Source organism: Sceloporus undulatus, chromosome 3, assembly GCF_019175285.1.
Source record: "Sceloporus undulatus isolate JIND9_A2432 ecotype Alabama chromosome 3, SceUnd_v1.1, whole genome shotgun sequence".
In the NCBI taxonomy this organism is placed as follows: domain Eukaryota; kingdom Metazoa; phylum Chordata; class Lepidosauria; order Squamata; family Phrynosomatidae; genus Sceloporus; species Sceloporus undulatus.
Genome location: NC_056524.1, coordinates 22592902 through 22607123, shown reverse-complemented (window position 1 = coordinate 22607123; position 14222 = coordinate 22592902). Strand labels below are relative to the sequence as shown.

The following is a 14222-nucleotide window of genomic DNA, read 5'->3' as shown; positions in this document are numbered from 1 at the left end:
GGTGAGGACTGTATTTTTAATAAATTATAGTGTTGTGTTTTATTCTTTTGTTCTTGAGTACTTATGTCTAATTTTCCACTGTTCCATGAAAAAAGCATTATAAATAAACATTATTAATATTATTATTGGTGGTGTTGTTAGTAGAAAATGGAAGACAAGCACCTCTAATCTCCTTCTGTGGTGTGCTAAGGAGAAAAAGTGGATGCATGGAGGCTAGTTTACAAACAGAGAAAAAATAGTTTCCCATTATGTCTGAGCAGCATCTTCTTCCCTTTGGTTTATTGGCAGGGCAAGGGAAACAACAGATCTAGCCATTTCTTAGGTAAATGAAATTGTTATTAGTATGTATACCTCTTTGAACATAAAATCTTTGACTTTGAATATACACAGCTGTGTATAGTTTTTCCAATATTTCAGTTGTATGTCCACACATCTCTCCCTATGTGTAGGTGGGGTGGTGGTGGTGGTGGTATGTGTGTATTATCCATGTTGAGTCAACTTGTATTTCCTCCATACACATTATTTTGCTTAGCATTTAAAGAATATATAGGGGGGAAATACAATGTGATGTAATGCATTTATAAATCTGAGGCTTACTCACAAGTAAACCCAAATGTTAGTCCCAATTAGAGTAGACACATTGAATCAAAATAACTTATGTAAGTGTTTATCTAAAAGTACCCACTAAAGTAATAGATCTGCACTAGCTGTGATTAGCAACTGGATTTAGACTGTAATCAATACAATGATATAGATCACTTGTACTTTCTAGTAATCTGCATATGCCATTGAAGAAAGCTTGAAGCCTTCTGAATGTATGATTTCTTACCTTTTCCAGTATGGGAAGCCATGAAACAACAAGGTGTAAATTCTTCAAGCAAAGCCATTCTCCAGTCCGTGAACATTCCTTCACTGTCTGAATAGCTAAATCAGCTTGGCCCTGGCCCATAGCAACCTACAAAAGACAGTCAAATGTTTTGCCTTTTCATGGAAAAATATATTTTGGAATTCCTGTAGATGAAGCCTGTGAAGAATTGTAACAGTATTACAACTCTCCCTATTTTGAGAAAAAGGCAGGTTATAAATGAAGATAACAGCAGCAACAGTATGCCACTGAAAATATAGTTTCAAATTTCACATCTGAAAATTACTGGCTGGAATCCTGATGCATTTGTCTCAGAGGTAGTTTAAGAGTGGAGTGCTGTTCAATGTTCTTTAAGCCCTGTGACATCAATACAAACCACTGAGCAAGACTAGGAGTGCTGCCTAGGAAGGTGAGTAAGTAGAGCATCAGCAATGGATGGGGAGCCACATTGGTCAATAGGAGGGTGAATGGCAGTGCCACCTGTTCTGTGACTGGTTGTACCATTGTGCCCTCCAGTACTGCTATGTAACCACACATGAATAAGATATACATGTTAGTTTGCAGAACCAGTATGCAGAGAAATCTTGCCCCACCTTTGAGACTAACTTCTTTTATATACACATGACTAAGTTTATGCTCACAACTAGTAAATAGATCTCAGCCATTGTTGGCACTGGTTTATGATTTATTTTTTATCATTTCTTCTACAGTAAACAGACATCAGATTGTTTCCACGAAAGGTGAAACATTTAATAGATGTAATTATGAGATATATCAATAAAAGTAGCATTTGCATTTACTGCATATGCTCAACGATAAGTCGACTTCATGTATAAATTGACGCCAGGTTTTGGAGCCAAAATCATGGATTTTGATATGACCCATGTATAAGTTGAAGGTAAAACTTAAGGGCATGTAACAAAGGATCTAAAGGATGAAGCGAAGGAAAACAGTGACAAAGAACTTACAAAATTCCAGCAGGGGTAACATACTAAAGGGTAGATGGATGAGAGAGCAGAGGGGGGTTGGTGCTTCCAGGACAGATTACATTCTTGCCTTTCACCAGGGGTTAGTTCCTTTTTTATATAAGAATTAAAGCACAGTATTTATACTGATTCATGGATAAGTCAATTCAGGTTTTTGGGGTCACTATTTTGACTAAAATTTCTAGTCTTATACATGAATATATACAGTATTCTGTTTCATTAATCACCACAATTGTTTCAAGTTACAAATGAAAGGATGCCCTATTTTATGAGAAGGAAGCATTACTGGGCGATTACAGTGCACCCGTACCATACGCTGAAGCTGTGCAACATTTAAACAAATGGCGCATATGCTGTCCCGCACCATGAGCAACAGTCCCATTGTTTGCAATGGGGTGCGAACATACACAGATTTCCCCTTACGCGGGGGGACCAGGAACAGATCCCCTGCGTAAGGGAAGGGCCTGCTGTACAATATTTCTATCAATTTCTGCGATATGTTGTTTTGTCATTTTAAAGGTCTAATTTTTTGGCATCCAAGCATATTCAAGTGGACTTCAGAAGATGTGAGAAACAAGCCATCCTCTTTAGCATCCGTAAAGTTGGATGAGATCACAAGGGCCATCCAGTCCAACCCCCCGCCATATAGGAAATCTCAATCAAAACAGAAAAGGCATCACTTATGTTTCTTCCCAAAATATCTATTAGTACAATACAAGTGCATTGCAAGCCTTGGTCCAAAATTCTAGCCATAACCTTGCTATTGTTAACTACATCAAGTCAGGTTTAACTTGTGGTGTCCCTATTGTGTTCCAGTCTTTGGAACCTATGCCTCAGTCTTTGCTTTGTGCCCCAGTCTTTGGAGCTCAGTCTCTGAGGGCCACAGTAAAAGTTATTCCAGTCTGAAAGGGGTGAAAAACCCACTGGAGGGATGAAGAAACTCATTGTCTGCTGCAGTGTGTATGCAATGTTGGTCTTCTTGCCAGAAAACTTCACTGACTACATTTGTATCAAGTGCAAACTAGTGGCTCACTTGGAAGGTAAGGTCAACACACTGCACCTACATGTCTACAGTCTTAGATGACTCCCAGGATTGGAATATGACAACTGAAGGGTATAACCTCTTCAAACAAACAGGGTAGAAAAGGAGGAGAGTAGCACTGTATGTCAAAGACAAATTCACTTGTACAGAAATTCACAAGTATGATCAGGGTGGACCAGTAGAGATTTGATGAAAAATAATGGTGAAAGAAATAAAAACAATATTGTGGTAGGAGTCTACTATAGGCCACCATACCTAGAAGATGTGGTAGTTATGATGCTTTTCTGAAATAAATACCAGAAATCTCCAAGACGCAATAATTAGTGTTTAGAGAGAACTTCAATTATCCTGATATCTCTTGGGAGACTAAATCAACTAAGCATAGGCTATCTAACAAATTCCTGATGTGCCTTGCAGGCAATTTCCTATTTGAAAATGTAAAGGAAAGAACAAGGGGAATGGCAATCTCAAACTTGGTTCTAACTAATAAGGAGGAGCTGGTCACTGGAATCAAAGTAGTTGGCACCTTAGGAGGAAATTCAAAATGACCTGAATAGACCAGAAAGCTGGGCCAAAGCTAAAAATGAAATTCAACACGGAGAAATGTGAAGTACTGCAGTTAGGGTGGAAAAATGAAATGCACAGATATAGGATGGGGGACACCTGGTTGAAGGAAACTATGTGTGAAAGGAATCTAGGAGTCCAAGTAGACCACAAGTTGAACATGAGTCAACAGTGCGATGCGGCAGCTAAAAAGGCCAATGCACTTTTAGGTTGCATCAATAGAAGTATAGTGTCTAGATCAAGGGAAGTAATAGTGCCACTCTATTCTGCTTTGGTCAGACACCATGTGGAATAATCCTGTGTCCACTTCTGGGCACCACAATTCAAAAAGGATGTGGAGAAACTGGAGCGTGTCCAAAGGAGGCTGACTAAGATGGTGAAGGGCCTGGAAACCATGGCCTAGGAGGAACGACTTAGATAACTGGAGATGTTTAGCCTGGAGAAGAAAAGGTTAAGAGGTGATAAGATAGCCCTGTTTACATATTTGAAGGGATGTCCTACTGAGGAGGGAGCAAGCTTGTTCTCTGCTGCTCCAGAGAACAATGGATGCAAGCTCCAGGAAAAGAGATTCCACCTCAACATTAGGAGGAACTTCCTGACAGTAAGGGCTGTCTGACAGTAGAATACACTCCCTCCGAGTGCAGTGGAGTCTCCTTCCCTGGAGGTCTTTAAACAGAGGCTTGATGGCCACCTGTCGGGGATGTTTTGATTGAGATTTCCTGCATGGCAGGGGGTTGGCTGGATGGCCCTTGTGATCTCTTCCAACTGTACGATTCTATGAGCATGTAATGATTGTGAAATAGATCAAAGAAAAGTATAGTCAAACAAAGATTCTGGAATTCAGGAGAGTTGATTTTCTCAAACCCAGGGAAATACTGGGTAGAACCCCATGACCAGAGATGCTAAAGGAAAAAAGACACTCAGGCGGGGTACAGACCGCCGCTTTGCGGCGGTCTGCCGCCGCCGCCAGTAGGTCCGCAGGAGAGCCGGAGCCTTCAGACGGCCCGACTCCCGCGCGGACCGAAAAAAGAAGCTCCAAAATTGAGCTTCTTTTACCGTCGCGTTTGCGACGTAGCGAGGTGCCAGGGGCGCGCTCGCTACGTCACAAGCGGTGCGACACGTCTGGACGCTGTGCGTCCAGTACGTAAAGATGGCGGCGCCCATGTAGAAGGGGCGCCGCCATCTTGTACGGACGGAGTCCGTACTAGGCCCAGGGGCGTCTATAAGAGATGCCCCTTTTTTAAAATGGGACGTCCAGAGGACGTCCCAAATGCCGGTGCAGAAAGCACCTCAGTAAGGATGGAAGTTCTCACTACTCGTGTACATATAGCCTGACTTATCTTTTAGAAACATAATTTCTGCCAGGACTTCTGTGATTTCAGTTTTGCAAAACAGTTTTCTTTGACATTTTTACTCACTCACTTTACCAAGTCAATTTCACCTGACCATATTTTTTTATTGTGATTTAAGTGAAAGTGACGATGATGATTTCACATACATAATGATGAAACAAATATAAACTAAAGCCATTGCATTTTGAATGAATCCAAATAATAATAAATAAAGGTGAAATCATTTGTTTCCCCTGTAAGCCCTAATCACACAAAATATTTGTACCTTTTTTTTTGAAAACTCACCTGGTGATAGCAATCCCCACTCCTTTCAACACCTGCAAGTTCTTGCAATTCCTGGGAAGGATCAGCACCAGGAGATATTATTATCAGTATAGGCTCAATTTTAAGTGTTTCTTTGTACAGTCGTTTCAGATTTAGTGGTGGTGGTGACAACTCTTTAATCCCTAAAAATGAATGGATGTATAAAAATACTGGTAAAGGTGGGAATGTAGTTTTAGCAGTCACTTATTCTAGCCTTTTGACTAATTACACAAATTATATATAATTCCTTGCAATTTCTGAAATGTCTGATCCATGTCAAACAAATTCAAATTTTCCATACATAAAAATATAGTTTATAAAATCATATTACATAGTTAATCAGCAATCAGAACAGATACTATCACAGATATTGAGTTCTCTTTCTGTTGATTTTGAATCTGGTGATTAAAGTGCCTGTTTTGAAAACCTAATACTAAAAACATGCCATAATCTCGCCCCCATTTCTTCTCCTAATGGGCCCTGGTGGCGCAGCAGTTAAATGTTGGTACTGCAGCCACAACGTTGTGAGTTTGATCCCACAGGGCTCCAGCTTGATTCAGCCTTCCATCCTTTTGTAGGTCAGTAAAATGGGTACCCAGCTTGTTGGGGGCAACTGGCCAACACATTGTAAACCGCTTAGAGAGTGCTTAGTTCACTATGGTATAGAAATGTAAAGTGCTATTCTCCACATATTGAAAGAAAATTTCTTTGCAGGAACAAGATTCTTATTTAGAGGATCAATGCCTTCACTTTGGCTTCTCCTTGCACCATTGGCCTCTACTGAGATATTCTGAATGACCATATTTTCCAGGTTTGGAGCTTTCAAAAGGTACTGAAGCAAGGCTATGCCCAATATTTTAGCCATACTAGGTGATAAGCAACTGCAACTGTGGATATGGCTCATGCTAAGAGAGAGAAGAAATATTACTTGGAATCATCTACAAAGGACAAATACAAAACTTTAGAAAAGTCAAATGCCTATTGAGGGTTCTCAAATGAAGATCTTTTTTAAAAGACCATGTCCTGAATCCAGAACTCAGATGTCCTAATCATTATGGAGGAGACTGATGCAGCTCTACCTAAAAGAGAAATTGCGAGTCTTTTTAAAGCTTCTTTCCACTCTCTCTTAATAGGAATATTTAAAGGCATGTTCCCATCCTTAGGTCCTAATACATTAATTAAGAGGGCTGTAGAGGGGCATGTAGCAGGGGAACCTTTATCTTGCCTGAGAAGGAAAAGAGTTAATTTTAATCTGTATTGTTGGTCCAATTGTTGTCTAGGTTCCATTCCAATTGAAGAAGTTCATTAAATCATGTGGAAAATATTTTTTCCTAGAGAACTAGAATTCAGGATTGTCTTTTACTGCTGGAACTAAGACAGAGAAGGTCTGCTGAGAGTTTTCTTTTGTTTAGGGTTATTTCCCCCCAATATTCTCAAAGAAGCAAGGGCTCTGATAAACCATTGGGTGATGAAACCACTGTTATTTAGCGGTCTCAACTTTTTGCTCCTGTCTTTGTCAATTTATAAAAATGGAATCATGGCCTGAAGCAATGGAATAGAACCCACTAGTGAATGGCTCTTTCTTGTAGCTTGAGAATTATTCTTCATATCAAGCAGAATCTGGCTCTGGTCCCTAATAAAAATATCCCTTTCAAATCAATTCGTTTTAATTCTTAAAAAAAATAAAACAAAGAAAGCTGATGACTTTACACTGACACAAAAGTATTTATGCATATTAAAAAGAAAAGACCAGAAGGCTGCACTCATTACATCTAGCACTCCAAGGGCTAGTTGAGATGTTTACTAATATTTCAGGATCATTTTGATCTCTGCAAACAGACTGGTATTGGTTTGCTGTAACTCTCTTTACAAACTAGTTTTCTGTAGTGGATGTAATAGGAAATGCAAGTTTCCAAACTGCAAATGGAAGATTTTCATATTTTATTTGTTCCAATGGACCATGTATACAGTGAATTGTACTGTATTAGTATATTTACTAACACACACACCCGTCCCAGCTAAAAACCTGATAAGCAATTGTTTGCAGGAAATGGGAATAATCAAATGAATCCATCCCCTTCATAGTTCCTCTTAAATGGATTTTGACTTTTGAAAAGGTATCTGCATGCAACTGCAACCAGTGGATTACATGTCCAGGTACTAAGTTGTGACTGGATGAGAATCTAGTGAGCAGACAGGTGTAGACCATGGTAATGAGCCAAGTAAACCAGGTGATTGTGTTAATTAATTAGAAAGGTATAATTGCCTGGTGGATCTACTGGGTCTTGGGAGCATTCATTGAATCCTGCTCTCCATGCTGCCCTCATGGCAATGTATGCATGCTGCTATCAGGATTTTGTACTATGCCATTCATATTGTTTTGCTTCAGTTTTTGAGACTTCTGTTAAGTAAAGTTTTGTTAATTTCCTCAAACCTCTGCTGTCATTTTTTGCTATTATACTCACACCCCAACATTACAAACAGAAAATATACATGCAACATTCATATCTGTATACACTTGTTTTTGTATGTATAGTACAATTAGCTGCATCAAAATGAAAATATTGTTTACTGGACGATTTAAAAAAAACACTACCAACTTACCCAGAGCTTTACATGCAAAAAGGGCCATTGCACTCTGCAGCCTATCTGGTCTGACAGCCTGGACGACAAGGACCTTGAAGTAAATATATTCACATTAAGATTCCAGCCTATCCTCAAACATTGGTTTGGATTATTATCACATGCCAGATATAAAGGACTTACAGGTGGAAAAATTATTGTCAAAATCTTAATGGATTAGAGAAGCCAAATTAAAAAGGAACAGTTTATTGCTATGATGTTTTCTTTTAAAACATGAGATGAAGTTCTCTTATGGAGGTTTCACAGTGCAGAATAATTAAATGGGTAAGATATGTGTTTGGTCTCCATTAATTTTTTTAATCAATACAATCAATATTTAAATACATATTTAAAATAATACTTATTGGTAGCAGAATCTGCTACTCATATTCTGGGTAACAGTCTCAATTTTTGAAATTACTACAGCCTATTAGGAGAAAAGTAATACAAGGAAACAAAAACACAATGGCATATCTGTATCCTCTATAATAAGCACCTATGCTCCCATCATTCAAAATTGTTTACTGCTAGTGATGGCTTGATAGAGACTGCCTGCAAAGAGTCTCAATTTCTCACAATGGTGCTCTTCACGATCCCTCTACAGTGAGGGTATCAACAATCCAACAATGTCAATAAATATTTAGACAGACAGGGATGATTCAGTAGGTATTAGAATTACAACATGCTTTGACCAAAGATTCGTAAGTAAACATAGCAGTCAGTGTTTTTTTACATAAACATTTAGGAAGGATCAATGAGCAGTGATTAATCAGGAAGAAAAACTGTAGCTTGTGGTGGATAGGTCAGTACAAACATTTATTAAGTACATTGTAATAGTCGAGGAAAATATAGTCTGAACTAGAAATTATTAAGAAATCAATTGGAAATAACATTAATAGATATTTTGGCACCTGGGTTGGGAGAAAGACATGATATAAATTGAAGAAATAAGTTTTTAAAATAATAAAGATAGTTTTATGATTGTGATGCCTCTCAATATACCTATGGCATGGTTGAATTTGGAAAAAATGTGTATAGTTCTGGTTGCCCCATCTCAAAACGAAATCATAGAACTAAAGAAAGTGCTGGAAAGGATGATCAAAATGATCATGGAGTGAGAGAATCATTCTTATAAAGAAAGGCTAAAGTGTTTATGGGTTTATAGTTTTTAAAAAGTAGGTATGTGGAGATATGATGGCGCTTTAAAAAGTGGGGTGGGGTGGGGTGGGGTGGGGGGAAAGAGACAGAAAGACCTATTAACCATTTCCCATAAAACCCAGCTCAGATTCATCCATGGCTTAGGGCAGACAAAACTGAAGTTTAACTTTCAATGCAATTCACTGAGACAGAATGTAGTCTGAATAGCACTGGGCCCAGGACAGAGCCCTGTGGGACCCCACTGGTCACTTGTCTCCAGGATGAAAAGGAGCCATTGTTGTTCGGCCGGTCAACCAATTACAAATCCATGTAACAGTTACCTTGTCTAGCCCACATTTTACAAGCTTATTTGCAAGAATGTCATGGGGAACTTTGTCAAAGGACTCTCTGTTTAATGATCTACTCTAGACTCTTTCCTGGTATTGATGTCAGACTAACTGGACAATAATTGTTGGGATCCTCTTTTTTCCCCTTTTTGAAGATGAGGACAACGTTTGCCCTCCTCCAGTCTGCTGGGACTTCTCCTGTTCTCCAGGAGTTCTCAAAGATTATTGCCAATGGTTCCGATATGATATTTGCCAGTTCTTATATTTTTAGAAAATATTTTCAAGCTGTAGATGCTTGAATCCATGGATAATAAGCATGTAGATAAGGAGGGCTGACTGTATTTAGACACACTACTAAAACAGAACCACCACGATCTGGCTACTACTGAATGTTAGCTGTGGGATGGGGAAATAGTAAGATTATTGTTATCATGCCCTGCTGGTAGATTTCCTAGTTGAATATGATTTACCACAGTAGGAAATAATAAGTTGGTATAGATGGTCTTCTGCATAAATAAAGTGACATATTTCCCATCATTTCTATTCAAAATGAATGGTGTTGTATTTCTAGGACCAGACAACCACTTTAATAGTATTTTGTGCATGATTCAAGTTGAAATCCATCATTTGCTGATTTGTATCAGCAACTCCTATTGAAGTTAATGAAGTTTACATCTGAGTTAGATATGCAAAAGATTACACACGAAATCTCAATATGAGGTAGTTAAAATGAACATCAATTTGTCTCATGTTACAGGTGAGAGCTGAAAATGTTTAATGAAAACAGCCTTGTTTTCTAAATAACTGGAACAGAAAAAACATATATACATTATTTAACAGTCTGGTGCCATTACCCTTCATAGGAGATACCCAATTAAAATCTGATTAAAATTGATAGTTTTACAACTGTGACTAAAGTCCATTGCTTAGTCAGGCAATGATCCAGGTTCCAGCCCTCTATTAAATGGCAAACTGATTTAATTGGAAAAGACTGAAATGGTACCAGTATTACAGTACTAAACCAGGCAAACAGAGGAGAGACATTCTAAAACTGAGAAGGTCTGCAGTTTACTAAAGAGGTTATTGAGCTAGGCCTATCTCCCAAGGTGTATATAGCAAGTGTAAAGCCTACAAAGAAAGTATGGGGCGGGCCCGACTATCCTGAAGGGGCGGCTTGAAACAGCCCCTTTCCAAAGGCGGCTTGGGTCCATGGCAACCACACGCTGTGGCCCCAATCTGCCTTGAAGCCACCTGAAAAAGGAGCAGTGAAGAGCTATTCCTTTCTGGGGCATCTAAAAGCCAGCTTTCCACCTGCGTCATGGCTGGAAGCCAGCTATAAGGTGCTCCAGTGGTGTGCGGCATATAAACAGGGCACTAGCAGAGCATCTTGAAGCGGACCCCCATGTGGGCAGCCAGCTGGCTTCAGGACATCTTGGGGGCGTGTGGTGTACAAACACCACACCCCCCAAGCTACCAGGAAGCCAGCTTTTAGAGCTGGTCCTTTCCAGCTCTGGGCTGACTTTCTTTCAAACTGGCTTCCGGGCGGGTTACGGGGTTGAGACGGCCATGGTCGCCTTGGTCGATGATCTCCGTCTGGGTATCGACAGGGGAAGCGTGTCCCTGTTGGTGCTCTTGGACATCTCAGCGGCTTTCGATACCATAGACCATGGTATCCTTCTGGGGCGCCTAGCGGAGGTGGGAATCGGGGGCACTGTGCTCCAGTGGTTCCGATCCTACCTCTCTGGGAGGTCCCAGATGGTGCAGCTGGGAGACGTGTGCTCCAACGAGAGGCCCCTTAAAACCGGGGTCCCTCAAGGGGCCATTCTGTCTCCCATGCTATTTAACATTTACATGAAACCGCTGGGAGAGGTCATCCGGAGACATGGGGCGCGGGGTTATCAGTACGCTGATGACACCCAAATCATTTTCTCTATGTCTCCGACTGATGCAGTGACTGGGGATGGTGTCTCTCCTCTCGTGGCCTGTCTGGAGTCAGTAATGGGCTGGATGAGGGAAAACCGACTCAAACTTAATCCAGAGAAAACGGAGGTACTAGTGATAGGTTCTCCTGGTCCAGGAATGGTGGTGGTTCCACCTGTCCTGAACGGGGTCACGCTCCCTGTGAAGGACTCCGTGCGCAGTCTGGGGGTGCTTCTTGACTCGTCGCTTCACCTGACTGCTCAGGTGAATGCGACGGTCAGGAGCACCTGTTATCAGCTTCGGCTGATTCGCCAGCTGCGCCCATACCTGGCCCAGAGGGACCTTGAAACGGTCGTACATGCTCTGGTAACTTCGAGATTGGATTTCTGCAATGTACTCTACATGGGGCAACCCTTATACCAAACTCGGAAGCTCCAATTGGTGCAGAACACGGCAGCCCGGCTGGTCACTGGTGCTCCCAGGACCAGCCATATAACACCGATTTTAAAAGATCTTCACTGGCTGCCCATTCCCTTCCGAGCTCAATATAAGGCGTTGGTAGTTACCTATAAAGCCCTAAATGGCTTGGGTCCAGGATATCTGAAGGACCGCCTCTCCCCATACATTCCGTCCCGCACCCTCAGAACATCTGGGCAGCAACTCCTGAAGGTGCCGGGGGCTAGGCTTTCCTCCGTCAACAAGCGGACGTTCTCCATCGCCGCCCCGGCCCTCTGGAATACGCTGCCCACTGAGCTCCGCTCGACTACCTCCCTGGCCCAATTTAAGAAGGATTTAAAGACCTTCTTATTTCATCAAGCATTCCCCCCATGAACATCTTTTAGGGCCTCCCTCCTCTTTCCGTGGCCATGAGGAAGGGCTAATTGGGGTTTTATCTTTTTATTGTTTTATTGTTTTTTGATGTACTGTCTATATCTGATTTGTTTGATCTATGTATGTATTTTAATGATGTGTAAACCGCCCTGATCTATGGAAGGCTGCGGTATATAAATAAAACTTTTAATTATTATTTATTATTTATTATTATTTATAAGGCTATTTCTCTAATTTGGATAACATTAGTGTGGTGAGGAAAGATTTTCCCCCCTGTTGAAGTAGCTCCTTTTTCTGGTTCACTGTAAAAATGCTACAAATATACTTCAGATATATCAATATAATCCTAATCCTACTGCAGTGATACTAGTGCTAGCAGCACTGGGGAAGCCTGAGAAATGCATAGATCAGCCAAAAAGAGGAGGTGAGCTCATTTAATAAAATTCAAAGGAATTTCCCCAGACATAAATTTTCCGTGCTCAGATTTTTGCATTAATAAGGCTGCAAAGATGAAAAAAGTCATTGCTCTGCAAATCAATTCCTTATCTCCCCGACCATCTATGTATAAAATGACCTTTCACATGCAGGTTTCCAAATTAAATGTATCTTTGTAGGTATTAAAATATGTAGAAGTGTGATATCACTTGAGCCAAATGGATGTCTCTTTGCATATTTGAGAATTCCATTGTATGCATGTCCATGTCCTATACATTCGTTCCTACATAAAGATGTTGTGAAGCTGTAACAGGAGGAGAAAGAATTAAACAACTTGTAAATACAGCCGTCCCTCCTGATTTATGGTCTTGCCATTCGCGTCCCTTGGTCTAGCGTTGACAGCAAGCCGGGAGGGACATAATGGTAAGTGAGCCCAAGAGCTAGTTTCCTGTATCAGCAGTCACTAGGTATTTTCTTGCCTCATACTACCCATAAAAAAGCTTGAAGCAATAATTTAATTCAATGATTTCCAAACTTCCAGGTGTTTTGGACTTCAGCTCCCAGAATCGCAGACAACTGGCCAAGATGGCTGTGGCTTCTGGGAGTTCAAATCTAAAACACCTGGAGGACCAGAGTTTGGGAATCACTGCTATAATTGAATGTGAAGACAACAAGCTAGCTAAAGTTAAATTTTGCATCAAGTAACATTTGACTGAATGCTATGTGATTCGACTAATAACTTTCATTAATTTTTATGGGATTAAGAACTGGTTCCACCAAAACAGCTGTATCCACTAAGCTGGGAACTAACATTTAAACATTAATTATGAAAATTTACCTGCTGAAAGAGAGAAATTCTGTTTGCAATAATGGATGGAAAATCTTGTTCACACATTGAGCTCCGTGAGAAAGTCTGCCACAGTGGTGCATCTTGAAAACAAAGTATCTGATACAGAGCTGGAAGAGAGATCTACAGAAGAAATGTGTATGTATTATAGTTCACTGGAAAATATCTATTTTACATAGCTAAATGTGGAACAATTTCAATAAATTGTATAACTGTAATACTCAGTCTTTTAGCAACCATGCAGGAATAACTATTCCCAGAGATATCCAAGGATGACCCTGTAGTTCTATAACCAACCAACCAAATGTATTCCACTACACAGTCTTCCTCTGAATAATTCTATTTGTTCAAATCTGACCTTTTCCCCACCTGCTAGTTCCACTTCTACTGAGCTCTCTGACCCTACATCGGAAAATCCATCCATTCTAATTGAATTATTTCTATTATTTCCATTATTCCTAAGTGAAACTTGCTTTGTTTTTCCAACAAACTTGCTTGGTTTCTCCAAAAATACTTGACTCAGACCCTGAATACAGAAGAATCCGGAACTTAATTAGATTCCATTGCTGCCACAGACTCAGATCCCCATTCTTGCACCTGCTGAACCTGTGGCTACATTGCACCCTGGAAGCATGAAAACTCTCTCGTATCCAAGACTTAAAGCTCATTTCTCCATCAGCAGCCCAGTAGTGCCTGCTTTGTTGTCTAGCGACAAGTGCATGTGTGTTCTTTTTTATTTTATAGTTTTTATTAAGTTTTGTGTATATTTTTTAAAAATTGGGAAAGGGTAAGCAGACAAGCAAAATTTACAAACCATACATTACACACAAGCTATAAAAAAAAGAAACACACACACACACACATGCATAAATAAATATTTCCGATCATAATCTGTAGGATTAAATTTTTGAAATTTATAATTCCAGAAATTTACAGTATATATGATACTGTATGATATGGACTCTGCTTAA

The 14222-nt window shown here is 40.1% G+C and overlaps 1 protein-coding gene across 4 annotated transcripts in view; it reads right to left on the bottom strand.

The window, feature by feature from the left end:
- Positions 1-14222, bottom strand: part of DYNC2H1 (dynein cytoplasmic 2 heavy chain 1) — a 248851-nt gene that overhangs the window by 83273 nt on the left and 151356 nt on the right. For all 4 annotated transcript variants that reach the window (XM_042458285.1, XM_042458287.1, XM_042458286.1 and 1 more), the window contains 4 exons: positions 13243-13374; positions 7717-7789; positions 5095-5255; positions 830-955 (listed from right to left, as the gene is read on the bottom strand). In XM_042458285.1, the coding sequence (XP_042314219.1) occupies positions 830-955; positions 5095-5255; positions 7717-7789; positions 13243-13374 (492 nt within the window). The remainder of the gene's footprint in view (positions 1-829; positions 956-5094; positions 5256-7716; positions 7790-13242; positions 13375-14222) is intronic.